The sequence below is a fragment of the Aspergillus stella-maris genome (genome assembly GCF_047715825.1).
Source record: "Aspergillus stella-maris strain CBS 113639 unplaced genomic scaffold BDV14scaffold_14, whole genome shotgun sequence".
In the NCBI taxonomy this organism is placed as follows: domain Eukaryota; kingdom Fungi; phylum Ascomycota; class Eurotiomycetes; order Eurotiales; family Aspergillaceae; genus Aspergillus; species Aspergillus stella-maris.
Genome location: NW_027396808.1, coordinates 437,280 through 464,907, shown reverse-complemented (window position 1 = coordinate 464,907; position 27,628 = coordinate 437,280). Strand labels below are relative to the sequence as shown.

Below are 27,628 nucleotides of genomic sequence, written 5' to 3'. Positions count from 1 at the left end.
ACGAGGACCAAATGGACTGGATGTGGCATCATCTAGGCAACAGTTTTACGGAGAATCATTGCACACAGGGTTGCACGCGTGATGTTTGCCAAGGTGCTGGGGGGGGGGTATAGCTACATGTAGTTGGAGCAAGCTCATTGAAGCGGAAGTTATTGTATTGGGCCTAGCAGCGCTCTAGCGCTCCTGTGGTATCCTTGAACGGGAAAATAGCGGATCAACCTGGGTAGGGGAGAGGGGTAATCCTCTGCAGCCCTATGATAGGGCTTCTGCGGCCGGCGCAGCGGGGGTCTTCTCAGGCTGTTGTGCAACGGGATCAACCTGTTGCTGGGGGGTAACGACGTTGGTTTCCTTTTCAAAGCTCTTCATTGGGTAGAAGCCCCATTTGTCGAACATGGCTCGGTCTTCATCCCAGCCGCTGCAGTCGGTCGTCAACATCTTCTCTCCGGTGAAGACAGCGTTTGCACCAGCCATGAAGCACTGGACCTGCTGCTCTTCGGAGAGAGCAATGCGGCCTGCGGCGAGACGAACGATGGTTGCAGGAAGGACGATTCTAGCGGTTGCGACGGTACGAAGAAGCTTGTCAAAAGAGATCATCTTCTTGTCTCCGAGAGGAGTACCAGGGATGGGGACCAGAGCGTTGACGGGGAAAGATTCCGGGTGTGAAGGCAGAGATGAAACGGTGTGGAGGAGACCGATGCGGTCAGAATCAGCTTCACCAAGACCAAGGATACCGCCAGAGCAGACATTGATGCCTGCATCGCGGACGTGGGACAGAGTCTTCAAACGTTCATCGTAAGATCGGGTAGTGATGATAGTAGGGTAGAATTCGCGGGATGTGTCAAGGTTGTGGTTGTAGGCAGTCAGACCGGCGTCTTTCAGCTCCTTGGCCTGGTTCTCATCGATCATACCGAGCGTAACACAAACTTCCATTCCCATCTCGCGAACACCAGAAACCATCTGCTTGACATTCTTCAGACTTGTCTTGCGGCCTCGCATGTCACGCCAAGCGGCTCCCATACAGAAACGAGTGCTTCCATTCGCCTTGGCCATTCTAGCCTTCTCAAGTACATCATCGACGGGACTCATCTTCGTGGCCTTGAGACCGGTGTCGTACCGAGATGACTGGGCACAGTATGAACAATCTTCACTGCATCCTCCGGTCTTGATGTTCATCAGCGTGCACATTTGGATAGCGGCGGGGTCATGGAAGCGACGGTGGATAGCTGCCTATAACAAGAGAGTCAGCACTTCATTCAAATTGTAGTTGCTGGCAGGCCAATGCGGGGTTGAGATGAGTAACGTACAGCAGCATAGGTTAATTGGTTCAAGGGCGTCTCGTAAATCTGCTGGACTTCATCGCGAGTCCAGTTGGTGCGCGGGGCAGTGGCAGCGGTAGCCTCTCTGAGCGCTAGAGGAATTCTGCTGGCGAATGAAGCAGCAGTGGGAGACGACTGAACGGTGCCGTAAGACCGCGAGAACACGGCCCTGGGAAGGGACCGTGACAGTGAGACGGACATGGCTGTTGTGTGCTGTGATATAGAGGAAGTTGAACACAGCGGAAACAGCGAGGGGCGGACAGACTTAAGCGGCGGGAGGGGAACTGGAAGGCAGGAGCATGGGCCAATTCGTCAGGGAACCCAAGAGTGAGAGCGAGGATGGGAAATCGTCATAGAGGCCGTGGCAGTGTGGCCTGGGGCCATTGGGGCAGCAGTTTGGCAGGGGTCACGGGGGCCGCAAATCGCAACCTGCGGACCCCGCTGGATCGCTCAATTGCAGCATCTCAGCGCTCTTCGCTCTTCAACTCTCCGCCGGAAGAGTGTTGACCCCAACGCTGGTTCAACACCGCAAACAGTGATGCCTTCCAGAAGTGGAACCTTCCATTGCCCTATGGAGAAGTGATCCGACCACTCAAATTAACAAAGTGCCTGTTCTTACTTTTTGTCATCGCTGATTCGTCCGTGCGAATAACGCGTCCTGGTGCTAAATCGCAGATCCGCGGGAGACGCACCAAGACAGCCGAGTTGGATTCGACTTGGTTTGTGAAGGTTGTTCCTGACGAATCGCGGGGATTTCGTTGGCACCATGCTTCGGAGCTTCGAGGTCCGGGGGACAACCAAGGTTGAACTGATCTCTATTCCACTTTACCTACTGATCTTGCTTGGTAGAGATTCGGTGAGCCCAAGATTTGCACCTCGGCGGCTCGGCTGGAGCGATCGAGACTGTCTTCCGCCCGCCCGATTTACACCGGTCGTCAGTGAGCTTTGGTATGTACAACTTGACTCATTCCCACTAAGGTATCAAAAGAAAAAAATGTATAACGATTTCTTTATTTGTGCATCTATATGCTAATTACAATAGTGCTTCGCGTAGGAACCCCTCAATCGTTCGCAATGTCTCCTGTTTGGAGGTCACGCTCGACATCAAGTACAGCACATTCCCGAGCACCCGGGAATGCACGTTAAATTGCGGCCCGCCAGCGGCTAGTCTTGTCTGAAGTCCCTTAGCCGCGGTGGATGTATAGCCTATCCAGCGGAGAGTCACATGTTAGCCGGCTGGATCGGCGAGCAAGGAAGTAGAAAGATCAAGGTAGAAAATATCGCGGGGACTCACCTGCACCTTCAGCGTCCTTCATGGAGATGCTGAGAACGCTACCGATGGCGAAGACGCCGTCTACCGATTCTGCGCGGGATAGATCGTGAATCAGACCATGGGACCAGACGCTCCAGACCTCGCCTGGTGGGGACCCGGCGCTAATCTGAGGCAGTTTCCAGTCGTTCTTGAACTGGTCCCATGATCCATTCTCCTCCATACCGTTCATGGTCTGCACGGAATCGATGGCGACTTGACATCCAACCGCATGAGCAGTATAGCTGTGCCCGTGGAGGAGTGCGTCTCTCTTCTCCGGACTCGTAAACGCATTGAAGATCTCGTTGCTCGCTAGCGTAGTACATAGCGGTATAAGACCTCCGGTAAGAAGCTTAGCATTGACAGCGATGTCGGGGTTGACTCCGAGGAATGACGCCGATGATTTCCGTCCAAGACGGTAGAGACCGGTGAATACCTCGTCGAAAACCAAGGGAAGGCCAGACCATGAGTGGCCACTTTGGGGGGACGAGCCCTGAGATTTGGCTCCGTCGAATAGCTGTGGGTTACCGCGAACAACGTCTGCAAGGCATCGTTGGAACAGGGGATCACTGTAGTGGTTACATCAGCATGGCTCGTGCATCATAATATCCAAGCTTACCAGAACAACATTCCACCGGCTCCCAGAATGATTGGTTCCATGATCAACGCTCCAAACTTTATTCCTTCCCTCGATACGAGCCGCTCAAGTGTGCCGCGGATGTATTTCCTGTAGCGCTCTCCAATATCCGAGTGGACTCTGCTTTCCAAATCGAAGACAGCATTCAACGAGGAGAATTCTTGAGTCTCTCCCAGCGCCTTTTGCAGCTCTGTGGGGACTTCGACCTTCCAAACTCCCTGTGACATCTTCACAAGAGGGAAGTCGAACCAGTAGCCGCGCCCTCTGTACCATTCGACGCGCTTGTTGTAAGTAGATGGCTCTGAGCAGTCCATGACTCCGATAGTGTCACCATGGTAGCTCCCCTTAAGACCGAGAATATGAATCTTCTCCTGACTTGCATCCCAGTCGTATCGGTCGCATGCAGCGCGAAGCGCCATTTTGAGAGCAACCTCCATGCCGGTACTTCCATTGTCTGTGTAAAAGACCTTCTGCAGGCGAGGGTTCCCAACTGTTTCTAGAAGTGTTTCCGCCAGTTTTAGCGCTGGTTCATGAATGTTTCCTGGGAACATAACATGGCCGTAGCGTCCGGCAGCGTAGGCGGCTGAAAGAGCGAGACCTGGGTTTCCGTGACCAAGACCCTGTGTCCACCATGAGGCGGATCCGTCAAACGTCGCTTGGAGGTTGCCCTGGTTTCCTGCGTCCTCTGGTGATTTGTAGGTCTGGAAAAAGTCGTCATATGCGGAGTCAATGGGAGTGATGTCCTTGGGCGCCATCCCGTGATGTTGGGTAAACGGGTACCAAATAGTCTTCTGTGCCCGGCTTGCCATCTCTTCTAGAGAGTCAATCCGCTGTTGGTTCTTGAGAGCGAGCTCATCCAAGAGCGAAACGACATCTGTGGTCTCCGCAATTTGACCGTAGTACTTGTCTAGAGCTTCCACATCTCGAGCCTGCGAGTCGGGAGTCTGCTCTTGCGGGCGAGCTGGTGGTGCAGTCAGAGGAACTAGCGGTATGCTCTTTCCCCGGAAGTAGTTGCCCAGGTACTCGTGGTTCTGGTAGTAGTCATCTTTGAATAGTAGGACGGAGTGGACATCATAGCCTCGCATCAGAAGGGACTCGTAGGCCGATATTGACGATGAAATCCCTCCAAGACGAGAGTCAGCGACCAGGATAATGGGCAACCGAAGAGGTCGATAAAGATCAGCCTGAGAATTGCCATTGGGACCTGGTGAGTGAACACCGCCAGCGGTCTCTACCAGAGCGAAGTTGACGCCATTGTCGGCCCAGTTGGAAAGAGTTCTGTGAACTGAGGAAAGAATCTCGTCGTCTCGTGGAATCTTGTGGAGTCAGCATAATGAACATCGTAAAACAATTGTTTAGCGTACCGTAAAGTTCTTTTGCTGAGCTGCAATGTGCGGACTGACAGGCTCGTCGAACTGGTAGAGACACTTTGTCAAGGTGTTGGAAGCATGGCGTTGGATGTGTCTGCGGTCACGCACTGAGCTGATGTTCTCCCTTTCCGATTGAGGCGCTCTTACCTGTCATCCGCTTCATCCAGCGGCCCTGTCGACAAGGGTTTCAGGAACGCTGATCTGTTTTCAAGCTTTCGACGATTGATGGCATTACAAAGAATCGTCGAGACAATGGTCTTTCCCACGTCTGTGTTGGCACCGTATACCTGGTGGGCGCGGAGGGAGCGCCAGAGCGCGGCACCAACGGGCGCCATGACTCTGAGTTTTGGCTTCCTTGAGATCAAATTACCAGGATGCTAGAAGCCTAATGCATCATAGAGCTGAAACTAAGCCACTTGTCGTTGCGGGGAATATTGTCACCAATTTGCGACCGAGATTAATGGCGTTGGCGAATGGGTCTGGCGTTCGGTTTGCGCTGGTGCCTAGGCGATCAAGCCCTGTAAGCAGCTTGCAGAGACGAACACCAGACAGATTGACCGAGGCCCAGAGCTGGAAGTCTTGCCGGAGACTGTTGCTCCAGGCCGCCCAGCCACATTCTTCAGCGAGTCCCTGCGGTTCCATTCTCCACCGGTTGATCCCAACGGATTAGAACAGAATCCCCGCCGGATTGACTCTTGCTCTGACGTGCTGTTGGACCTTGAAATTCCGAACCAGGCACTGGGTCTGGAAGGATTTGGATCCTGGCTCCGGTTCTCGCTTACCGGTGATAGTTGACATTTTATAGTCTAAGAGATTTGGTTGTGTTATGGATCACAAAAGGCGCTATTATTGCCACGACGAAAATCGATCACGACGAAAACACCAGGGAACATTTTCTTTCCTCAATTCAATTGAATCCTCCAATTACTGATCCTTGCTACGAGATTACTCAATTCGACTAGATGGGTGATTCCTCGCCAAAATGCCTTCGTGACTCAATGCGTCAGGCACTGCGTCAACGGGAACACAAATTGTCCCGTCGGAAGCTGACAGTGCTACCATCGACTTCTGTGGACTTCTCGTCGAATGACTTCTTGTCATTGTCAACATCGCCGGCTTTTCGAACAAAATTTCTGGATCATCTTCAAAAAGCGCCGCCGTTATATCCGTTCGCCAGCGGAGGGTCTCGGCTTCTAGATGGAAATTCAGCCTATGCCGAGGAGCTGGAGAACTTCATTGCGAAATTTCACAACGCTCCAAGCGGTCTTTTATTCAATTCTGGATATGATGCCAACGTTGGAGTCTTTTCGAGTGTTCCTCAGCCCGGGGACTTGATTGTTTACGACGAACTTATCCATGCAAGCACACACGAAGGGATGCGACTGTCACGAGCAGGCAAACGGGTCCGCTTCTCACACAGCTCTCCTGAAGATCTAGAAAGAGTGCTGCAGGCAGAGATCACATCAGGCCCTCGGCTCCGCGATGGCTCACGGAGCGTCTTCATTGCTATTGAGTCGGTTTACAGCATGGACGGTGATGTTGCGCCTATCGCAGAATTTGTGAGAATCGTCGATCGCTTACTCCCTAGAAAGAACGGGTATTTTATTGTCGACGAAGCCCACTCAACCGGCGTCTTTGGACCACGCGGCTCCGGCGTTGTTCAAGATCTGGGATTAGAAAGTCGTATGTTCATCCGGACACATACATTCGGCAAAGCCTTGGCTAGTCATGGAGGTAAGCAGCACGATAAACGTGGAGGTTATTGTTCTAACATTTTCAGCAATTGTTCTGTGTTGTCCAGAGACCCGAGATTATCTGATCAATTACGCGCGTAGTCTGATCTACACCACTGCCCTGGGATTTCCGTTTCTGGCTTCCATACGCGCTGCATACGAGCTACTCATTGAAGGAGAAACTCAACAGGTAAAAACTCTGTAGTCTCCAAAACCTTTGGGGAAATCGCTGACTCCCGCAGCTGCAAGATAAACTTAGGAGATTGATTACGTACCTTCGAAGGAGGTTGGACAGCCTCAGCTCTGAGGGCTCAATTCTCAAAGTTGACCATTTTTCAAATTCACCAATCTTTTCACTCCGCAGCCATGTCCCACGTCAGCTGGCAGGTTTCTGCCAACAGGAAGGTTATACTGTCCGTGCTATTATGCCGCCCACTGTTCCGGAGGGGCAGGAGCGCGTACGAGTGTGTCTTCATGCAGCAAATACGACCCAAGAGATTGACGGTCTCATTGGGGTTATCGATAAATGGCTACACCAGACGGAGAAAAAGGCTCGGCTATAGCAACCTACTACGCTATGATCGGTTTGTCACAGGTTCTGCACGGAGGGCAAGTCTCTATTATACTTCAGAAAAGAGCTAGAGAGCCGCCATGATACAAAGAACCCAACGAAAAATCAAGCAAACGACAACAAGACGGCTCAATGATACCAAGGTCTTCGACAGGTAGGGCAGCTGGCTCGTACATTGATAGACTGGTCGAGCCATTCGTCTATGCAGTCAAAGTGATAGTTGGTACCACAAAATGCCCTGCACCAAACAATCTCGTCTTCTTCCAGATCGTCAACTTCATCATCACTGCAAGGGCAGTGCGTTTCAAGCTTGCCCCTGGGAGGATGATCGATACCGCCCGGCAGACAACCCTTCCCAATGCTATTAGGCGGTTTGTGGTGTATCTGGCTCCCACCCATCCTTACAAGTGGGTTAAGGCAGATTGTGCAGTCGCCTTCCACTTGTCTCCTTTGTACTTGGCCCCAGCGACCGGGTTGTCTCCCTGGTACCGTCCGAGATGTCGATAAAATCTGGCGCCTCGTTACGGCAGCCATAATTTCGCTTTCCATGTCAGAATCGCTATCAATGTCCATCTCCGTTTCATAAATCTGCACAGTGCTCTGTGGCTGCTGCTGCGTCTGTTGTGGTGGCTGTGACTGCACCCTTGCCCGCGTCAAATATCGTGGAACCGAATTCATGCTCTCCTGTGTCTCATTATCCGGTCGTTCATCCCGCCCGGTTGTCCAAAACTCGTTATCTGGATTCATATCTCTAACAAGAGGCCGTATCATCAAGAAGAATTGGTGTATTTCATTCAAGTAACCTGCGTTCCGGAAAGACCTGTGGACGCTCTCGCGGACATCGGTGACATGCTGGTTGAAGTTAGGCGGCGGTACCTTCCACCACTGAGGAAACAGTCTAGCGTGCAGCTCAAAGACTTGCTCTGTTATTTCGAATAGGAACTGGACTTGATCCTGTGGAGTGGCGGCATTCGGAAATTGCTGGGGTCTATACTTGGGGTTGAGCGCCTCGTCGAGAAGGCAGGTGGAAGTCCGGTGGATGTACGTCGTCATCTTCGCTTCCCGGGGGGCATGAGCGGAGTTCAAGGAGGAGGTCAAAGTGGAAAACTGGCTTTTTAAGAGAGAGGGGAAGCATCCGGACCGGAACTCGTGGCTCAGTCACGGATTTAACTTCTGTGAGCCATGGCCTGGATTGATATAGGGTTTCAATCACCACAACTGGGATCACCAGTGTATTTCAAGGTTGTCTGTCTTGTTTCATTTTTAGATACCTACGTTATCCCTTTTTACAGTAAGCCTTTTATCTCACTCACTTCATTCATAGGTAGGTAGGTGTCTATCTATGTAAGTACTCATAATCATCCCCAACAAGTTCCCCACCACAAGTATCCCGTCGATTATTAAGACCCTCCCCTCTCCACCTCCAACACTCCTATCTCAACCTCACCTCGCTCCCCTCACACCCACCTTAACCTCCCAAGAAATCATCCATAATGTCCCAACAAAAAACCCTCATCCTCGGCGCAGGAATATTCGGCGTAAGCACAGCTCTGCACCTCGCGCGCGTCTCATCATCTCCAGAAGAAGCATCCCGCATCACAATATTAGACCGCGCCCCATTCCCAGAGAACAGCCAGGCCGCATCAGCAGATATAAACAAGATCATCCGCGCAGATTACTCAAGCCCGCTATATATGGAATTGGGATTCGAGGCTATTCATGCGTGGAAGAATGATCCGGTGTTGAACCCAGTTTCCCATTCGAATTCAGGTTCTGGGTCGGGTGCTGTAGGTGGGAAAGTTTATACCCAGTCTGGATGGATCGCATTAGACGAGAAGGGGAGTGATGTCCCCGTGAGAATCAGACAAAATTTCAAGGATGGCGGGTACGACAGCGTCATCACCGATATGACCGAGACACAAGTTCGACAGAACTGGGGAGGTGTTCTTTCTCGAACGGATCTGAGCCCGTTTGGGAGTTATTACTACAATCCCTCAGCTGGATGGGCGGATGCAAGCGGTGCATTGAGACTCATGCTGACTGAGGCTATCAGGCTCGGAGTCAAGTATGAGGTCGGGGAGGTCAAGCGCGTCCTGCTCAACACTGAGGACGGGAAAGGCGTGTCCGGTGTTGAAACCGAGACCGGAACAATCCTCCGCGCAGAGAAGGTTCTTCTTGCCACTGGCGCGTGGACGAGTGCTGTTATGAGTAGTTTGGAAAATGAGTTGGGATTACCTGAGGATGACCGGGTCGAGAAACAGGTGTCTGCTGCCGGAGTCTGTGTTGCTCATTTCCAGCTATCTGAAGAGGAAAAGGCAGTTTATGATGAGTTGCCGGTGCTTGTTTATGGCGGGCAGGGTACGCTCCCTTCCTTCTAATCTGAACCTTCTGGGAAGTTGGAGAAGAAAAACTATTGGCTGACAATAAAAAACAGGCGAAGTAATCCCCCCCACAGAATCAGGAATCCTAAAATTCACAAGCAGCACCTCATTCAAAAACACCACTACAACCCCCTCCGGCCAAAATATCTCAATCCCAGTCCCCGACCAAACCATCACACCCCAAGGCCTCCAAAAAGACCTCATCTCCGCCGTTCGCTCACGCCTCCCTCAACTCCTCGACGCCAACCGCAAACCAGACTTCTACCGCCTCTGCTGGGACTCCATCTCGTCTTCTCAACATCCACTAATAACTCGCCATCCGGATACGCAACTAAACAATCTGTATTTTGCTGTTGGCGGGTCGTTCCATTTCTACAAGTTCTTGCCAACGATTGGGAAGTACGTGGTGAATGTGTTAGGGGGTGTTTCGAATGGGGATGTTAAGGATAAGGCTTGGGGGTGGAAGCCTGCTGTTGATAATGAGAGGGGCGTACATGCAAGTTTGATTCCGAAGCATGAATTTAGGGATTTTGTTTGATGAGGATGCGGCATTGGTTTTGGAGGCTTCGTTTGTCCGGCGATGACAGTGGGATGGTATTCATCGCAGTTGTGAAATGATATGTGAAGCTGATGGTGACAATGATATAGAGGCTGTTGTGGGCTCTGAGTCATATCCGTAAAGTCCATTGAGGTGAAATGACTGGTCGGCCTTTGAAGCCACGTGCCAAAGTTGGATAGGTTTTGTATGTGCAGTGTTGATCAAGCTGTAGAGCAGCGTGGTGATGCTATTAAGGAGCAGCGTGGTGATGCTATTAAGGAAGACTCTGTTTGAACATGAGGACAGCATGGTAATATCAACAAATTCATTGATCTCTTTTGTTTCGCTGCTCTACTCGTCAATATAACGCGTCTACCTAGTTCCATGGTGAAGACGGCAAAGTCAAACTCCTGATACCCAAGATAGTGATATACACCATTCACTCCTGCAAAATTTTCCATCCGTCTGACTCCCTTGTCCAGTTTTTAAGCAGCGTCTATTCCACCCTCGCAATGGGTTCATTTCTCATTTCTCATTTTGTTTCTTTTCCTTTCTTCCTCGCCCTCTTACCCACCCCGTTTGAGTTCCTTGTACAATATCAAAATGAGCTCGACGCAGCCATCCCCAGCGTCAGCCTCAGTGCCAGCTACAGCATCATACTGCAACATCTGCGGCGGCCCGCTCAGTTCCATGCACCTCCGCCGGGCATCCATGGCCGACGAAGGCGATGACATCAACTGGTGCCACCTCGACGAATGTGACTGTCAAGATTACTTCGAGATAGACGAGGAATTCGATGACCCCGGCGGGATGGACCCAGCGTACCATTCTTCCGACTGCGCGACGCAGATTGGGTATGTTGGGTGGGATTTATCGGAGAAGGATGTTCTTGTGAGTTTTGTGATACCTTTTCTTTTCTTTTCTTTTTGTTTGTAAAGTAGTTTGCTTAAGGGCTGTTGGTGCTGACTTTGTACTTATTCCAGTGGCTCGATGAAATCAGAGTGATTGGAGAAATGAAGGAAAATCAGAGGGCTTACCCTATTTCGAAATTGGACGGAAATGTCTTCTTGACGAAGATTGTGAGTGACTTCTTTTGATATTGAGCCCAACGAGAAATAACACTATGACCAGGGCGATTACACTCATGCACACGGCCTGATGTTCGAAAGTGTTGCGTTAACTTTTCCAAACCCCAGCGAGGACGGTTTTCTTGTCCATGATAGTTGCTACAGGATGCTGCACCTCGCGGCCTCGCTGGACAACAAGCCACTTTCTCTGCGAAATCTTTATCTCACCATGAAGGCTTGCCCGAAGGACCCATTTGCTGACATGATTGATTGGAAGAATCCAAGGTCTTATGGCGGCACAGAAACATGGGCGCATGCGGACGGGTGGAGGGCAGAGGCCAGTTATGAGGTATGTATACTCATCATTCTATGCGAACCCTGCACCTGGATGACTAACAACTATGAAGTGGCTTGTCACAGACCCCTTTGTAAAACTCAGTGCGCGTACATTCCTAAAATACGCATCTCAAAGCAGCGTGGTCAAACAAGGCAGCCCAACCTGGGGGTCTGCAACGTCCCGTCCTCGCCAGACAGCAGGAGACAATCCGATCTTCACCACTCTGCCACTCGAAATCAAGCACATGATAATCGAATACCTCTCTTCGTCCTCGGTCTTGAACCTCGCGATCGCAAGTCCCGCCTTCCACACTGCAACGCGACGTCTGCCCAACTCGTTCTGGAAATCAAGGCTCCAGCATGACTACCGCTGGCTTCGTGGGTACTTCAGTGAACTGGATCTCTATTGCAAGAGTCGGCCTTGCCTAAATTATTACGCCCTCCTCATGGCTTTCGATTACCACTCCAAGCCCCTGCCAGATGGAAGCCTCCTTAAGAGCTACGAGTCGATCTTTTTTGCGTTCAAGAACCACCGTCGAATTTGGAATTGCGCCGAAGCCATCCTTAGTCGAGTGGAAGCCAGGAAAGCAAAAACCCTTGTCAATCATGCTATGCGAGTTCAGCAGGTCGATTTTATAAAGTATCTTCGGGCCGTGAATACCGTATACATTTCGCTGGAGAAGCAGCTCTATTCCGCGAAGGGCTTTTGTCAGCAGGGCGCTTTCAAGAAACACGGCGATGGTGAGAAACGGCCATTTGGTGGAGTACTGTTTGAGTTTGCGGATTATTCGACGCAATATGCTGGGGACGTGAGACTGTACGAATCCGAAAAGGTCAGAGGGGAGAAGATGGCGAAGCACATAACCTTCTTTGACGTTCTTGGTAAGGAGCTGACTACTGATACTCACCGTCAATGGCACGACAAAATGTCAAGCTATATAAGCCAGAAACAGAAGCGCATCGTTGGGCTCGATGTGAAATTTAGGAAGTGTCCTGAGGGAAAGTTGATTATCTGTGGGATTAGTCCGGTGACGGGGCAGGAAGTTGTATAGGTAATTCTTTCCTATTTGATTCTTTGTACCTACTACTAGAGTTTTCCTATGGTAACTCTCACTGCACGTTACATATTTGACGGGTTATGGGAACTGAAGGTGTTGAACACTGTATCTAGTGATATCGAAATTATCTTTGAAGTTTTTCAATCATGCATCCTTGAACATTTCTCATTGCTGCATGAGCTATATAGCTCCAACATCATATCTCATAATCCCCCATCCGATGTCCGAAGACCACATCTTATCATATCCCATAACGGACGAAGCCCATGTATGACAGCATCACGCAGCTTTAGTAGGCGTAGTAGAGCACCGATTCGTCGTTACTCTGTCTGATCTTGCGGTTCATACGCATGAGCCAGAACCTCATGACCCAGGCACCGGCGGCACAGGTAAGGGAGAATGCAGCACTGGAAGACATCGCGATCGTGTAGCGCGGTTCGTCGGAGGATGGCCAAAGGTACTGCAGGGTAACCGTTGCATTAGCATCACGTGCTGATCTCTCGCAGGGAGACTGCGGATAGAAGAGAAACTGGGATGGGGAATGTACGGGAGTCCAAATGAAGGAAATGTTAGCGCAAGTGTTGACTATTGCCAGAGCAGATGCCTTCTTCTCTTTTGTCTGGCCGCATGTACTTGAGACCCAGCCGAGGATAATTGAGTTTACTATCAAAACTTGTCAGAAATGCAGTGCGATGTAAGAAGATAGATGGCATACCGGCATAAGTTCCAATTGCAAACACGACCATGGCAAAGTACCGAGCACCAGTATTAAGTGTCGCGCAGCCAAGCACAAAGCCAAAAATGGCGATGGCCTTTGCAATAGTAATGTGCCAGGTCCGCTCATTGCGGCGACCGGAGCTCCAAGACCAGAACACCGAGATGATGCCGGCGATAAGGTATGGTGGGCAGGTCAGAACAAGCGTGATTGTGGTGTTGAAACCAAGAGTCTCCACGGCAGTAGGGAAGAAATTCTTGAAGCCATTGGCTGCGAGGTGCATATGCTGCATAAAAGCAAACAACCAAACCCTTGGATCACGGGCAGCTTCCTTGACCCCGCCAAGTGTGCTAGTCTGGTGGCGGGCGCCGACAGTGTCCGCAAGGATGCGGGCGTGGGCAAGTTGACGTTCTTCTTCGGTGAGCCACCGGGTGTTCAAAGGGTCGTCAGGCAGTATAAAAACGGCACCAGCAGCGACGACAAAGGTGACGGCACCTTGGAGAATGAAGAGCCATTGCCAACCGGTGATGCCGGCGAGGTCGTCCATGCCTTCGAAAACACCGGCGGCAATGAGACCGGCAAAGGCAGTGGCGAGGATGTTGCCAGTGTAGAGGACCGAAATGCGGGTTGCAATCTCTTTACGGGTGTAGAAGATAGAAAGCATATACAGGGCGCCAGGATAGTATGGAGCTTCTGTGATACCAAGGAAGAATCGGACTAGTATAAGACCGGTGTAGTCTTTGGCCAGGGCAGTGAGTGCACTGACTACAGCCCATGCACCCATGGCAACTGACATGTACCAGGAAGGTCTTATCCGTGTGATCAGCATATCTAGCTAGAGTTAGCGCTATTCCCCCAGTCACACGAGAGGTCCTTACTGCTAGGAACCTGTCCGAGAATGTAGCCGACAAAGAGAATTGAAACGCAGGTCTGGTACTGAGACGAGGTGAGATTCAGGTCTTCCTCTAGGTCGTTCAACCTGGCCAAGGCGATGGCATTGCGGTCGAGGTAGTTCAGCCAGTACATCAACCAAAGAATGGGCATAATCCAGATGTCGAGTTTGCGGACCAATCGAATCTCAGCAGGGTCAGTCTTTTCGTGTGCGCCAGAGTAGTCGGTAACATCCTGCTGCCGCTCTTTTTCCTGCTCAATGGTGTCCTCACGGTGTAAAGCCTCAGGCTTTTCGTCACCGATCTCCGGGGAGATCTTCTTGTCAGACATGGTGAGACAAATGTTCAATAGAGATATGAAGCAAAAGTGCAATCAGTTGGCGAGTGCGTGATCTATCATTCCTTTGACAGGCATGGAGGGCTGGTCTTTTATACCTTTCCCCCCCTCCCTTCTTCCTTTTTTCTCTGTGGTCTCGCGATAACACCCCAACTAGCAGGAGTGCCTCGCTTACCCCAGACATGTCACCCCGCATAAAGGCAACTTGCCCCAGTTTGATCACGATAGTTAAGAGATTAGACTCAAGATTCAGACCCAAGCGAACGACACCCAATGAAAAGACAAGGGTCCAACTGTCGCCATGCCGAGAAAGTCTTGGGCAGTTCCGGCGAGTAAAAATACGACATCGGGTGATGCAGGCCCTTGAGGAGGAGGGGAAGCATGGGATCGAAGAGTTGTGGTCAGGTAAGCCTGAGAAGCCCTCTCGAGCTGTATGGAACCAAGACAATCGATCTGGAGTTTCCAAGAGCGCACAGCCTCGTTGGCGCGCTTGGCTGACGGCCAGCCCGAATAGAATGGCGAGCGGACACAACATGTCCGATGATGGGGGAAGACACCTCCGCCAACAAGCTATATCATCTCCTTGGACCCCTTCGATAAATTAACTTTGCTTTGTCTGGTGGCTGATGCCAAATGTGCCCGTCGTCTTGGAACCACGATAACGCGATACTGCCAAGCGGAAACTTATCATGAGGGATTTTCGAAGATGAATCCTGCCCGGCGTATTCTCGGGTGGACTTCAGAATTGCGCTCTGGGTTATTTGATTGAGGCGCTTGGCATAACGTGGAGGGCGTTCGAGCCATTCGGAGAGACTCCATAGTAAACAGCGGGGCCAAGACTTCCGCGGGGAAAGTCTGGGGTATGACAGCTAGGGAAGTAACTCCGGCTGCTAGTTCAACAAAACCTACCGGTTAGCCGCTATTATTCATAAAGCCGACTTGTCGGTAGCGTGTCACATAAGGTTCTCCAAGCAGGATTCATCTTTGATTCCAAGGGTCTTGCTTAGTGCCCTGGCACTCGACATTCCCTTCTCTTCGATTGGAGTCTTGGTAAACACGCCGAGACCGGGATTTATAACACCACCCGGCTTTCCATTTGGAGCTTTTCCGCGCGGGGAAGACAAAGGCATGAGACCAGATTCGCTGCTGGCAACGGGTTGTGGGCGGACTCGTACGAATGACTTGCAGATCGCAGGCCAAAGCAAAACCAGTGTAAACGATGTCTGCGTGGTACCAAGAGGCTGAAGTAGTCATAGTCCAGCCACATTGCGCAATCGTGAAGGATGGACGAAACATTGCCAGATAACGGAATGCTGGGCTCGGGGGTTGTCGGGATGTTCAATGCCAGTAGAGTAAGAGGTTCGAACACCGAGTGGTCTATCATCAGGCGAATAGATCAATCCCAGAGCTGAGGTTCGGCCGAAGAGCATATACGCGGATGTTGGGAGAGTCGGAGGAAGAAGTCGTTGACGGATCAGGTGACAAGGTTGTCTCCCGCTGTTTGCGCGTCTTCCCTGGTGCAACTACCGCATTTTATTCCCTTGAATAGTCTCAATGGCAATATCCATTGCTTCAATATTTCTCCTTAGCCAATTGATCACCAGAGGACTTGCAGCAGATTTCCTTACAGTGAGGCCTCCAATCGGCCAGCTGGGATTTCTTCACCAACCAGCTGGCAATCTTCGCAGCCTCTCGCAGTCGGACACAGCAGCCACCGTGCTCAGACCGTTGGCTCCCTTGGACGGCTCCAGATCTGATGCCGACCGCCGGTCACTGTACCCCATGGCTTTGGCGTTCTCATTATGATGCAGCACTGGGCGGATTACCTTCGAACGAAATCAGGGAAGCGGTGTACCTTTTGTCTGCAAGAGCCCTCAGTCAGACCAGAAGCCACTGGGTGTTACCCAAGCATAAGATGAATGCCAAACAAGGCAAGCATATTTTCCCAGTCAGCCGGGACCCCGATACACATGAGTACCAGCCATTGCACGGTCACTGAAATCATCGAAGTAGATTTTCGAGCAGTGAAGGAAACACCATCGCTTTCATTCTTCACGAAGAATCAAGAAACTAAATTGGACCGATGGGCAGGAAGTCATTATATCAAGCATTTCGGACTAATATCCGAAGATCAAGGATAGGGTATTCTTTCTGCCTATCCCACCTCCCGCGGGTAGTCGGCTTTCTATGCGTGTGAGCCGCCGACTTCCGCAGCTTCTATTACACCCTAGTACTTCTGGATCTGCGGCTGTTGCGGAGTATACGAGCTTGCAGCTCGGACACCTTAGCAACATGACTCACAACTCCAAATTGGGGTACGAAATGCTCCACCGATCAACAACTTTAGCTTTGAGCTTGGCCTTAAAGAGGTCGATCGATCCTCGTCTCTCGAACAATGGCATCCCAACAAGACCTTAGCTATCAGCATATACTTCATTGCGCCGTCAACAATGGCCGCTCCCTCACCCAACCCAATCGACGCCCCCGCACATATCCTCGCTCTCCTCGACACCCTCCACGCCACATCCCTAGCCCAAGAAGCCGCCATCGCATCCCCAAACTCCAACGGCAAGGTCTTTTCCTCTGACATCGTCCGCGACCTAAACAACAACCTTCCCTCGAATTCAACATCTACGTCCACCACAGACACCAAGAACAGAAATGCCTTCGACACGCTCATGCTCGATAAGTTCATCGCACTAGACCAGGGCAAGTGCCAGTTCATGTACCAGCTCATCACATCAATGGGCGCTACAAACGTCATCGAGGCAGGGACCAGCTTTGGCGTTAGCACTATTTACCTTGCGCTTGCTGTGAGCAAGGTCAAGAACTTAACAGGCAAAGAAGGGACCGTCATCGCAACGGAGAAGGAAGAGAGCAAGGCTGGTGTCGCGAGGGGGTACTGGGAGCAATGCGGGGAGATGGTCAGTAGCCAGATTGACCTGCGCGTGGGAGATCTTCTAGAGACGTTGAACATCGATTTACCGGATAAGATTGACCTGTTGTTGCTTGATAGTGAGTTCTTCACCCACCCTATTAGCCATCCATCAACTATTCAGAGACTGACTAAGAATCAAGTATGGTCCCCCCTCGCCCTCCCGACACTAAAGACAGTCCAACCACATTTCCGACCCGGTGCGGTCGTGCTTACAGATAACACCATCTCCGGTGCAAAGGGTTATGCGGACCTTCTCGCCTACATGCGGGACCCAAGCAGTGGATTCAGGAACATGACGCTACCCTTCACGAACGGGTTCGAGATGAGCGTCTATATGCCTAGTTCTAGTTCTGCGTAGAGAATCAGAGGATTGGGATATTTCAGTGAAGCAAATTATTCCGGCAGTGGGTACAATAGCTGCTACTTTAGTGAACACCATACTGTTAGACCGGGGGCTACAATCTCTCCTATGCAATTTCAGAAAGATGCTAGGTAGCGTAACACTTTATATTCCGACCCAATATACACGCTTTAAATCTATATTGCAATAACTCCCATCTCACAGACCATAAATTATCTAAGCAACAGGAGAGATAACCTTATCCTTAACATAGAGATCAACATACTTGTCGACCTCATAAGCCTCAATAGCAGCCTTGTTGTTACCAAGGTCAACAAGCTCCTTGAGCCTTGACTGATCAAAGTGCGCCTTCAAGTGACGCTCATACTTAGCCAGAATCTCAGGCTTGGCCTCCTCGCGACGCAGACGGTGGCCCAGAGGCGCCTCAACAACGACCTCATCGAGGACAGTGCCGTCGTTAAGCGTAACAGTAAGAGCGTTGGGAATAGTACGCTTGGACGGGTCGTGGTAGTCCAGTGTGAACTTGGGGTCCTCGACGCAGCGAATACGCTGGCGCAGGTCCTCCAGGAGAGGGGAGGTCGCGGCCTCAGAGCCATCGGCGTAGTCGTTTGCTGTGAGGCGGTTGAAGGCTAGCATTGTGGCGACCATGTATTGGACGCAGTGGTCGCGGTCGGCGAAGTTGTCCATTGCCTTGAATTGCTTGTCGATGATGCGGATGCAGGCTTCGTGTGTGCGGTTGGTGACTTCTTTGATGTCTTTGGCGGACTTGCCGAGGGCTTTGAGCTTCTCGTTGACGATCTCGGCGGCTTCGATGGCGGTTTGGGAGTGAAATTCGGCTGCTCTTTGTTAGTACAATACTTTGCTTCAATAGATGGATTGAGAACATACCAGGATAGGAGACCTTAAAGAGAACGTTCTCCATGACATAGCTGCCGTAGGGGCGCTGGAACTGGAATTTGTTGCCCTTGAACAGGACGTCGTAGAAACCCCAGACTGGAGCGGAGAGAACGGTTGGAACACCACCCTCACCCTTCTGAACCTTCAGGACGAGGTTGACGGCGCGCTGGCACGCGTCACCAGCAGCCCATGACTTTCTCGACATGGTGTTGGGGGAGTGGCGGTAGGTACGCAGGCTTTGGCCGTCAACCCACGCCTGAGTAATGGCATCTGCGGTCTGCTTCTCGTTGAGGCCGAGCATCTTGGAAACAACGGCAGTGGTGGCGACCTTGACCAAGACGACGTGGTCCAAGCCGACCTTGTTGTAGGAGTTCTCCAAAGCAAGAACACCCTGGATCTCGTGGGCCTTGATCATGGCCTCCAGAACATCCTTGACTGTGAAGATCTTGCCACCCGCAACGTTGCCGCCAGCACGGTTGGTGCGCGAGGCCCAGTCAGCGACGGCGAGGATACCACCCAGGTTATCAGAAGGGTGACCCCACTCAGCAGCAAGCCAACAGTCGTTGTAGTCGAGCCAGCGGATCATGGCACCAATGTTGAAAGCACCGTTCACGGGGTCCAATTGGTAAGGGGTACCAGGTACGCGGGTACCGTTGGGAACGACAGTGCCATCGACAATCGGGCCAAGAAGCTTGGAGCATTCCTTGAACTTCAGGGCTTCCAGGCCGCAGCCGAGGGTGTCCAGGAAGACCAAACGAGCAGTGTCAAACTACAACATCAATCAGTTCAATTGCAGGAAAATATTCCTCGAGTAATTGAGCACATACCGCCAGGTCGGAGTCCACCTTGTAGTTGTGGATGTAGTCCGCCATATCCTTGATCTCAGGGTCATAGCCCTTCTGAGCGCCGGCCGGAATCGGGGCCGCAGATTGCAGAGACGACATGGTTGAGAATCTGGAGACGCGAGGTAGAGCTGGAGAGGAAGGGGCTCTGTAGGAGGATAGGCCGGAGGAGGAGAGGGAAGAAGTGCGGGAGAGCGAAGCGATGCGGGACTGGAGATTGCGGGGAGACCTGTGGGTCAGCCGTCTCAGCGCTGAAGAGGCAGACATAGTGTAGAGACAGAAACAGAAACAGCGATGGAAAGAAGATTGCTATACTCAATTGAAGTCAGAAGGAGAAAGAAAAGTTCGCCTGGTCGGAAGGGAGGGAGAGGAAGAAAAGAAGCGGAGAATCGGGACGAGCACAGGGAGAAGCAGAGAGGGCGAGAGGGGAGAGCCTGACGCAGTGACGATCAACCGACTCTCTGGCCGACTGAGCCGAGGCCGTTCGCTCCTTGTTATGCCTCTGGCCCGGCGCTTTTACACTGCCTGGCGGTTACACTCGGTTCTTTTACCGTCCGATCTCGGAATATAACTCTCTGCTGTGCAGCTTGAGCTTCAATTGTTTTCTACAGCTAGCATCTCCCATTGTGGCGCTTTTCGGCCGTTGATGTGGTCCTTGTCTCCCCGGACTTACTTCCTCGCTTACCCCGCAACCCAGCTCCAGCCATCTCAAGTTCCCAACAACCTCAACGTTCTCAGGACAACTCCTGCAATCGGCTCAATTAATCCTGAAATGCTCTTCGAAGACCCATACTCGCAATTGTTCGTGAACCAGAACAGGCAGCGTCAAGCCTTCCTTGCTCACGGCTGCGTTACTCCCTCCGCGCCGGTTCCACGGTCGGCCCATCCTCCCGCGGCTACCACTCAAGGGGCCTTATCAGCATGTGTTCCTCACAGAGTGGTTGAACCACAGTTTACCGATCCTCACGCATCTCACACTCATCGGTCTCTTGGAGAGATCTGATAACCTCTTCGTAGATGGCCCTTGCGAAGACCGGAGGAACTGCATTTCCAATTTGCGGGCGAGCGTTTTCTCTGAACTGAAAATCCAGAGGAAATGTCTGTAGAGACGCGTATTCCCTGGTAGTGAAGCCTCGCTGTCCAGAAGGATGATAGTTATTTCCGCCATTGCATGTTATTGTACGCGCCTGCTGGTTTCCATCGAACGGTCTTTTCTTCACGAAACACCTTCTCACGAAACGCCTTTTTGCTGCTTCGACATCATGATCGTTGGCTCCCGGGGGTATGGCAGAAATTGTCTGGTTAATTGTCGAAAAATTCCTTAGGCCAGAATCTGGAGGGCCGTGTGTCGGTCGCGGCATGGCCGGGAGATTTTCTCCTGGTCTAGAATCATTGTCAGCAGGTGTTTGATATCCTCAAGGCACGGCAAGCATACCCAGAAGCGATAACGACAAGCCTCTTCCGCAACTGGGGCACCCCGTATTCCACGCAGTTAAGGATTGCCCAACGGACAGAATAGCCTGTTTCCAAAAAGTCGCGGATCACACCACAAAAATATTCCTCGTGTCCTTCGATGAGCCCACTTGTTTCTTCCATGGTATGCACCCGCGACCTCGCCCTGCGGACAATGTCGCCGCCAGAAAAAATACATGCTGAATTAGCATCATCGTTGGCGCAGGGTATGGTTTTGACCCGTGACCATGTTTGACATGGTGGGGACCCATGGGTCACGTCCACCTTAAGAAAATCTTCTTCACTTGTCAAGAAGTTAAACACGTCACTTGTATCGCATGCTGCTGCCCCAAAGTTTATTCTATAGGTGGAAGCAGCTTTGGGACACCTGTCAAACGCCCACTTGATATGCAAACCCGCAAGTTCGGCACCACATGAGACGCCGCCTACGCCGCAGAATCCATCACCAAAGGTGTATTTGTGTTGCGACTTTGAGTCTGGCTGCTGGCTCTCGCCAGTCTTATCCAATATAATGAATAACTCATCCTCTTTCTTACTGCCGAAACGAGCAGTCTCTCCCCGCCAGCGGCGGCGGAGGATATCCGGCTTTATGCGGAAATCGACGTCTGCTTCATTATATGTCAGGTATTGAACCGAGTTCGAGCATTCTTGGATGTTCTCTTTCAAGCGGCAGAACAAATCCTTCGAATTTGCGTCCTTCTTGTGGTCCGTTTTGACATGACAATAATTGGTGAACCGAATTGACACAAAACGTCGAACGAACCCAAGCGGGACCATCTCAGCTTCGTGGACCTTCCAGACCAATTCATTCCTCCATTGAGGAAGATAGGCACCATTGACGCACTCGAAATCGCTTGCTCGACGACGCAACCTGCGCAAACGCCGGCCCTGGAGGAATATCTCGCCATCCGTGTCTTGCCAGATAAAGCAAATGCGAAGGTAGGTGTCATCATGGATCTCGACAGATTGACCTGGCATGAAGACGATACCATCGGCGCCGCAAACTTGCTCCAGAGGTTTCTCCCGGGGGAGCTCCAGCTGTGGAGATGGTCTAGCAGCAGTCTGAGATATATGCCATTCTTCCAACAGTATTCCCAGGACGTCGTCAGTAACGTAATCGCCGTCGTCGACCCCTTCGTTCTGGGTTAGGTCAATCACGTCCTCTGACAGGGATAAGACGGGGGTTGTGGCTTGGGAGCCTTCGCGCAGGAAGTATAGTCTGTCTGGGTCATTGTCAAGCGTGATGCTACTGGTATCGCTGAAGTCGTCTTCGTCGTCGATCACGATAGGATTCTGATGGTCCATAGTTTTAATGGAGCAGGAAGCTTGGTGGGAATGAGTGGTAATAGAAGAAGTAATCGGGCGAGTATACAAGCCAAGGTAAGTGAGCTCGCAAAGAAGAATATTCGGCCAGTAAAGTGTGATTCTGATAGGAAGTGGCCAAATGTAAATGAGAGAGGTGAGGTAGAGGGTAGATGAGAAGTGTTGCTGGGACCGACCTCATAGAGCAGAAAGGGGGGGCGGGAAGGAGACCTGAGAGATATTATAGCCGCAATTGATCATGAGAAGATAAAGAACTAAGGAGTGTATGAGTCTCTTCTGTTTGCTCAGGCTGCAGTAAGCTCATTCCCGTCAAACAGAGACAAGTTAGAGAGCTACCTCTATAGTAATACGCCTGTGACATACCCCTGTGAGCTATGGCTAGGTGGCTTATTATTGAAGGACAATTCTAGGCAATAGGAACTAGAGAACTCGCTAACTAAGAGTTCTAGCGAAGGAGATGGTAGGCACTTTCTACTGATGTAAAAATGAGGCTATACAAAGAGATAGTGAGAGACATACTTCAACAATGTTACTGTAACTATACTCCCCTCTAATTCTCTCAGTTCCTTGAGATGATTATCACCTTCATTCTGTTTCCAACACTTCAGTAACACTGCTGTGTCCATTCTAATTGTGAGTATACAGAGTCCCTAACTTACTTAGTTGGCGGTGTTAGTCAATTCTGACTAAGCGCCGATTTCCCGCCGAGCTTCTGGGTCACGCGTCTTGTTGCGGTTTAGCGGGGAAAAATCTTTGGAGAAGACGGAGTGAAAAAAGTTGAGGTCGACTTCTCCTCCTTCTTTCTTCCTAAGAACTCTTCTTAGCCATGTCCTCTCTTGCCCCTCCCATACCTCCGTGGTCCTGAGTCCTGCCTTTGGGCCTCATCCCTGTGCAGGCCCTTCTCTTAATCTGTCAATCATCCTCCCTTGTTATGTCTTCATAGTAAAGACAACCCTCTCCGACGTCGCTCCCTCAGAATCAGTTCGGTTTTTTTCCCACATTATACCCCACCACACGCTGTGCTTAGGAATTACCCCTCTGCCTTCTCTTGTGAGTATTCTCATTCGTGCCTAAGGGCACATGATTTTCATGCCTCCTCCCTTCTATGATGATTTTTCCGTTTTTTATAGATGTTAGACTTCCTAAGCATTTTGCGGACACTTTCCGGCCTGATAACAGCTCTATAATCTTGCTTTTTCCCTCCGCTAGCGTTGAATGAGCTCATTTTTGCTGACAATCAGATTGGTCTGCAGTAATTCTATCCTCCAGTCAAGATGTGTGGCATCATTGGTTTGATCCAGGCGAACCCGACCTCCTCCGCGTCCATCGACCTTCATGAGGCTCTGTACCTTTTGCAACGTGAGTCCTTGACAATCCCCGCATATATTCTGCTATAACCATGGAGCGTCTGACTGATTTTCTTGTGTTCAGATCGTGGTCAGGATGCTGCTGGGATTGCAACATGCGCGGCAGGTGGTCGTATCTTCCAACTCAAGGCCAACGGAATGGCCGCCAAGGTCTTCTCCGACGGCGCTAGGGTGGCAGACCTCCCGGGCTACATGGGAATTGGTCACCTGAGATACCCTACTGCGGGGAGCAGCGCAAACGCCGAGGCCCAGCCCTTTTACGTGAACAGTCCGTACGGTATTTGCCTTGCTCACAACGGAAACCTTATCAACGCTCCGGAGCTCAAGCGGTACCTCGATTTCGAGGCCCACCGTCACATCAACACTGACAGTGACAGCGAGTTGATGCTGAACATCTTCGCTGATGAGCTGAGTGAGACCAAGAAGGCTCGTGTCAACCAGGAAGATGTCTTTGCTGCCCTGAGCAGAATGTACGAGAGGTGCGAGGGCGGTTGGGCCTGTACCGCTATGCTTGCTGGCTTCGGTATCCTCGGCTTCCGTGACTCGTATGGTATCCGTCCTCTTGTCCTTGGCTCCCGGAAGTCGCTTGATGGTCCAGGCATGGATTACATGATGGCTTCCGAGTCCGTTGCTTTGCACCAGCTTGGCTTCTCCAATATGCGTGACATCCTGCCTGGTGAGGCCGTCCTCATCGAGAAGGGCAGCGAGCCTGTCTTCCGCCAGGTGGCTCCCCGCAAGGCCTACGCGCCTGATATCTTCGAATATGTCTACTTTGCTCGTCCTGACTCTGTCATCGATGGCATCAGCGTCTACCGCAGTCGCCAGCGCATGGGTGACCACCTTGCCGCTAAGATCCTCCAGACTCTCAGTCCGGACGTTGTCAAGGATATTGACGTCGTCATTCCTATTCCTGAGACATCGACCACCTCGGCTGCTGCTGTTGCCCGGTATCTCGACAAGCCTTACTGCCAGGGCTTCGTCAAGAACCGCTACGTCTTCCGTACTTTCATCATGCCGGAACAGAAGACTCGTCAGAAGGGTGTCCGTCGTAAGCTCAATGCTATGCAGACTGAGTTCAAGGACCGAAATGTCCTTCTAGTCGATGACAGTATTGTGCGTGGTACGACGAGTAGAGAGATTGTCACGATGGCTCGTGAAGCTGGTGCCAAGAAGGTCTACTTCGCCAGTTGCTCTCCGGAAATCACCCACGCTCACATCTACGGTATTGACCTTGCCTCGCCATATGAGCTCGTCGCGCACAACCGTGACGCCGAGACCATCGCCAAGCACATCGGTGCAGACAGCGTCATCTACCAGACACTAGATGCCCTCAAGGGCGCTTGCGCCGAAATCGCCGAAGAAAACGGTCTCGAGGAACCTCGCAACTTCGAAGTCGGTGTCTTCTGCGGAAATTACGTCACCCCCGTCTCAGAAGGCTACTTCGACCACCTCGAGAAGATCCGCGGTGAAGGCCGTAAAGTCAAGGCCATCAGCCGTGCCAAAGAAGCCGTCACGCACGGTTTCGCCAGCGAGAAGGACTTCCAGATTGCCGCCAACGGCGTCAAGATGGCCGACGGTCAACTCGTGCCTGCTGCTGACCCCTCTGAGTCCGATGTTCCCCAGGTCGGTGTCTACGGCTCTAACAAGCCTCCTCCTCTCATCGAGGAAGAGCCGCCTAAGGTCAAGGACCGCATGGACATTAGCATTCACAACATCGCCGACCACAATTAGGAATGACTAGTTGCGGGCCTGCCTCTCTTCTCTATCGTCTCTTTGGCTTTGGCATTTGGGAGTCTTGGAGTTTGTGAAAAGCTAGACAAAGGTTCAGTTCAAAGGTTCTGGGAGGCCATTTGACGATATTCCATCAGTTACCACGAAAGATATGACTAGAGATGTATAAATGATTCCCAATATCGAATAGAAAATCAATAGACTTGATCTGTGCCAATATTCTCTTTTTCCCAAGTAAAAACATTTTCGGTACATTCCGTGTGTATGGCTACTACTCCAATAAGGACTCAGTTTAAATTCTTTGAAATGAACAAAAAAGATTAATACATTTTACGAAAAGAATTCGCTCAAATCCTCTATCTTTTCAACCTTCTGCTCCAGATGATCCATAGCGACGCCAGACCATTCATTCCCATCCACAGAAGATCATGATACGTCATCGCCTCACAATTCCGATCCCCTTACACCTCATCTCAAAAATAAACTATAAAAGCCCAGCGTCCTCAGCGACAAGATAAAGACGGAGATAACATCCATCCAAACAACAAGAACACCATGGCCCGTCCAATTCGTTCCGCTGCCGCCCGGGCTCGAGAAGCTACGGCGTCTTTGCTCGCTGGGCAAGTGAGCGGCGTTGCGCCGCAGGTACAAGCTTCCGCGCCTCAACAGTCGCCTCGATCGAGGGCAGCAGGTCAGCAACAGAAACATCCTGGTGCGATCATTCTGCCAGCTTCTAGCCAGTCAGACCTAAAGCAGGAAGGGCAGAGGAAGAGACAGAGGACGGTCAAGGTCGAGGAAGACGCGAACGATAACGGATTGATCGAATTACCTCACAATCTAGGATTCGTGCCTGCGCCTCGTGGAGCAAAAGCTGAGACTGAGAAAGAGGGCGAGGATGAGGTCAAATTGGAACCGAACGGGTCTATTAAGAGTGAAGCCGATGGTGGCGGTATAGACACCCTCGCCACAGACCTCCAGGATACCGTGAACAAAGCTACAGAGACCCTCTCATCTACAGCTACATCACAACCAAAGAAGACCAAGGCGAGCCCCTACGGCCTGACGCCAGGCGTCTCCCCTTTCCCCAAGTGGCCGCATCCAACACCCCAGGAATGCGAAGAGGTTAATCGCCTTCTATCAAGCGTCCATGGCGAATTCGCTGCACCAGCAACTATCCCAGAGCCCTCGCTTACTGTAACGGGGTGCGGCGAGGTCCCGTCCGTCCTTGACGCGCTTATCCGCACGTTACTGAGCGGGAACACGACGGGTAAGAATTCGGCTACTGCATTTGCTGGGCTTGTGAAGCGGTTTGGAATCTTGGAGTCGGGGATTGGGAAGGGGAGTGTTGATTGGGATGCTGTTAGAAGGGCCGATGTGGATGATGTCTTTGAGGCCATCAAGAGTGGTGGAATGGCACAGAAAAAGAGCCGAAATATCAAGGCCATACTAGATATGGTGTACCAGGAGAATCAAAAGAGGAGGGATGTTCTCGTTAAAGGAGATGAAGCCGTCGACAACGCCAACGACAGCAAAGAGGCTGAGTCCCTCAAGACCCAACAACAGCTGTTGGAAGGAAAATCCGAAGGCGCAAAACAATACGAATTAGCCTGCTACGACCAATCCTTCCTCTCATTGAACCACCTGCACTCCCTCTCCACGGAAGACGCCATGTCCCACATGATACAGTATCCCGGCATAGGCCCCAAAACAGCCGCGTGCGTCGCGCTCTTCTGTCTACAGCGTCCCTGCTTCGCGGTCGACACGCACATCTTCCGGATTTGCAAGTGGCTGAACTGGGTGCCGCCTGACAAGGTGACTGAGGTATCAGCGTACAGTCACCTGGAAGTGCGGATCCCGGATCATCTGAAGTATAGTCTCCATCAGCTTTTTATTCGGCATGGGAAGACTTGTCCGCGATGCAGGGCGATTACGGGGTTGTCGAGTAAGGAGTGGGGCGAGGGGTGTGTGATTGACCATCTCCTTAAGAGGACGGGGAAGAGGAAGGGTGGTGTTGTTGCTGATGGTGATGGTGCTGGACAGGTGAAGAAGCAGAGGAAAAGTAAGAAAAAGGTTGAGAGTGAGAGCGAAGATGAAGCTATGTCTCTCTCTTTGTCTCCGTCCGTGTCTATGTCTACTTTGTCTGAGGCGGAAAGCTCCTGAAATATATATTTCAGTCTATGCTCCGACGGTATGCGCTTGTGGTATGCGCTTGTAGTCGAACCACCACCAGCACGCATTACCCAATAACGAAATCTTGATACACTTTACTGGTTTACCTATTGGTCCAACATAGAATAAAATCCATCCTCGTAGAAGTTAAGCAGCTACAGCAGACCAACCCCTGGCACGTGCCCTTGGCCGCATCGGAGCGCAGATCAAACCATCGAACCACTTTTTAGTTCCCCGAATTCTCTCCCCTGCACTTCCCTTTCAACCTC

The 27,628-nt window shown here is 51.4% G+C and overlaps 12 protein-coding genes across 12 annotated transcripts; 6 read left to right on the top strand and 6 right to left on the bottom strand.

The window, feature by feature from the left end:
* Positions 1 to 101: 101 nt before the first annotated feature.
* Positions 102 to 1,819, bottom strand: BDV14DRAFT_169989 (biotin synthase). The gene is made up of 2 exons (XM_073768135.1): positions 1,305 to 1,819; positions 102 to 1,227 (listed from the first exon to the last, which is right to left on the bottom strand). Exons 1-2 carry the CDS (start codon positions 1,515 to 1,517, stop codon positions 253 to 255), a joined length of 1,188 nt encoding a protein of 395 aa, XP_073630383.1. The 5' UTR covers positions 1,518 to 1,819; the 3' UTR covers positions 102 to 252.
* A 504-nt stretch (positions 1,820 to 2,323) lies between these two features.
* On the bottom strand, positions 2,324 to 5,280 carry bioDA (adenosylmethionine-8-amino-7-oxononanoate aminotransferase). The gene is made up of 5 exons (XM_073776516.1): positions 4,780 to 5,280; positions 4,627 to 4,726; positions 3,245 to 4,578; positions 2,611 to 3,194; positions 2,324 to 2,522 (listed from the first exon to the last, which is right to left on the bottom strand). The coding sequence occupies exons 1-5, from the start codon at positions 4,965 to 4,967 to the stop codon at positions 2,350 to 2,352; spliced, it is 2,379 nt and encodes a 792-aa protein (XP_073630382.1). The 5' UTR covers positions 4,968 to 5,280; the 3' UTR covers positions 2,324 to 2,349.
* A 168-nt stretch (positions 5,281 to 5,448) lies between these two features.
* BDV14DRAFT_31466 (aminotransferase class I/II-fold pyridoxal phosphate-dependent enzyme) lies at positions 5,449 to 6,997 on the top strand. Its single transcript, XM_073776518.1, has 3 exons — positions 5,449 to 6,366; positions 6,413 to 6,555; positions 6,608 to 6,997. The coding sequence occupies exons 1-3, from the start codon at positions 5,595 to 5,597 to the stop codon at positions 6,926 to 6,928; spliced, it is 1,236 nt and encodes a 411-aa protein (XP_073630381.1). The 5' UTR covers positions 5,449 to 5,594; the 3' UTR covers positions 6,929 to 6,997.
* On the bottom strand, positions 6,998 to 8,224 carry BDV14DRAFT_31461 (uncharacterized protein). The gene has a single exon (XM_073776517.1). It carries the CDS (start codon positions 7,987 to 7,989, stop codon positions 7,066 to 7,068), a length of 924 nt encoding a protein of 307 aa, XP_073630380.1. The 5' UTR covers positions 7,990 to 8,224; the 3' UTR covers positions 6,998 to 7,065.
* A 1-nt stretch (position 8,225) lies between these two features.
* Positions 8,226 to 9,966, top strand: BDV14DRAFT_31468 (NAD(P)/FAD-dependent oxidoreductase). Its single transcript, XM_073776519.1, has 2 exons — positions 8,226 to 9,294; positions 9,371 to 9,966. The coding sequence occupies exons 1-2, from the start codon at positions 8,430 to 8,432 to the stop codon at positions 9,853 to 9,855; spliced, it is 1,350 nt and encodes a 449-aa protein (XP_073630379.1). The 5' UTR covers positions 8,226 to 8,429; the 3' UTR covers positions 9,856 to 9,966.
* Positions 9,967 to 10,458: 492 nt separating this feature from the next.
* On the top strand, positions 10,459 to 12,310 carry BDV14DRAFT_198144 (uncharacterized protein; the record flags this gene model as incomplete). Its single annotated transcript, XM_073772842.1, has 4 exons — positions 10,459 to 10,746; positions 10,839 to 10,934; positions 10,987 to 11,271; positions 11,330 to 12,310. 4 exons carry the CDS (start codon positions 10,459 to 10,461, stop codon positions 12,308 to 12,310), a joined length of 1,650 nt encoding a protein of 549 aa, XP_073630378.1.
* Positions 12,311 to 12,457: 147 nt separating this feature from the next.
* On the bottom strand, positions 12,458 to 14,346 carry BDV14DRAFT_31397 (major facilitator superfamily domain-containing protein). Its single transcript, XM_073776513.1, has 4 exons — positions 13,910 to 14,346; positions 13,032 to 13,862; positions 12,864 to 12,979; positions 12,458 to 12,776 (listed from the first exon to the last, which is right to left on the bottom strand). The coding sequence occupies exons 1-4, from the start codon at positions 14,250 to 14,252 to the stop codon at positions 12,606 to 12,608; spliced, it is 1,461 nt and encodes a 486-aa protein (XP_073630377.1). The 5' UTR covers positions 14,253 to 14,346; the 3' UTR covers positions 12,458 to 12,605.
* Positions 14,347 to 16,563: 2,217 nt separating this feature from the next.
* BDV14DRAFT_169969 (O-methyltransferase) lies at positions 16,564 to 17,690 on the top strand. The gene is made up of 2 exons (XM_073768134.1): positions 16,564 to 17,273; positions 17,337 to 17,690. The coding sequence occupies exons 1-2, from the start codon at positions 16,709 to 16,711 to the stop codon at positions 17,552 to 17,554; spliced, it is 783 nt and encodes a 260-aa protein (XP_073630376.1). The 5' UTR covers positions 16,564 to 16,708; the 3' UTR covers positions 17,555 to 17,690.
* BDV14DRAFT_31400 (putative 2-methylcitrate dehydratase) lies at positions 17,677 to 19,751 on the bottom strand. The gene is made up of 3 exons (XM_073776515.1): positions 19,282 to 19,751; positions 18,446 to 19,223; positions 17,677 to 18,393 (listed from the first exon to the last, which is right to left on the bottom strand). The coding sequence occupies exons 1-3, from the start codon at positions 19,561 to 19,563 to the stop codon at positions 17,774 to 17,776; spliced, it is 1,680 nt and encodes a 559-aa protein (XP_073630375.1). The 5' UTR covers positions 19,564 to 19,751; the 3' UTR covers positions 17,677 to 17,773.
* Positions 19,752 to 19,877: 126 nt separating this feature from the next.
* BDV14DRAFT_169965 (DNA cytosine methyltransferase) lies at positions 19,878 to 22,257 on the bottom strand. Its single transcript, XM_073768133.1, has 2 exons — positions 20,732 to 22,257; positions 19,878 to 20,679 (listed from the first exon to the last, which is right to left on the bottom strand). Exons 1-2 carry the CDS (start codon positions 22,072 to 22,074, stop codon positions 20,250 to 20,252), a joined length of 1,773 nt encoding a protein of 590 aa, XP_073630374.1. The 5' UTR covers positions 22,075 to 22,257; the 3' UTR covers positions 19,878 to 20,249.
* Positions 22,258 to 22,903: 646 nt separating this feature from the next.
* On the top strand, positions 22,904 to 25,502 carry BDV14DRAFT_169963 (amidophosphoribosyltransferase). The gene is made up of 2 exons (XM_073768132.1): positions 22,904 to 23,451; positions 23,524 to 25,502. Exons 1-2 carry the CDS (start codon positions 23,367 to 23,369, stop codon positions 25,188 to 25,190), a joined length of 1,752 nt encoding a protein of 583 aa, XP_073630373.1. The 5' UTR covers positions 22,904 to 23,366; the 3' UTR covers positions 25,191 to 25,502.
* Positions 25,503 to 25,531: 29 nt separating this feature from the next.
* Positions 25,532 to 27,481, top strand: BDV14DRAFT_169961 (endonuclease III domain-containing protein). The gene has a single exon (XM_073768131.1). It carries the CDS (start codon positions 25,746 to 25,748, stop codon positions 27,348 to 27,350), a length of 1,605 nt encoding a protein of 534 aa, XP_073630372.1. The 5' UTR covers positions 25,532 to 25,745; the 3' UTR covers positions 27,351 to 27,481.
* Positions 27,482 to 27,628: the final 147 nt, after the last annotated feature.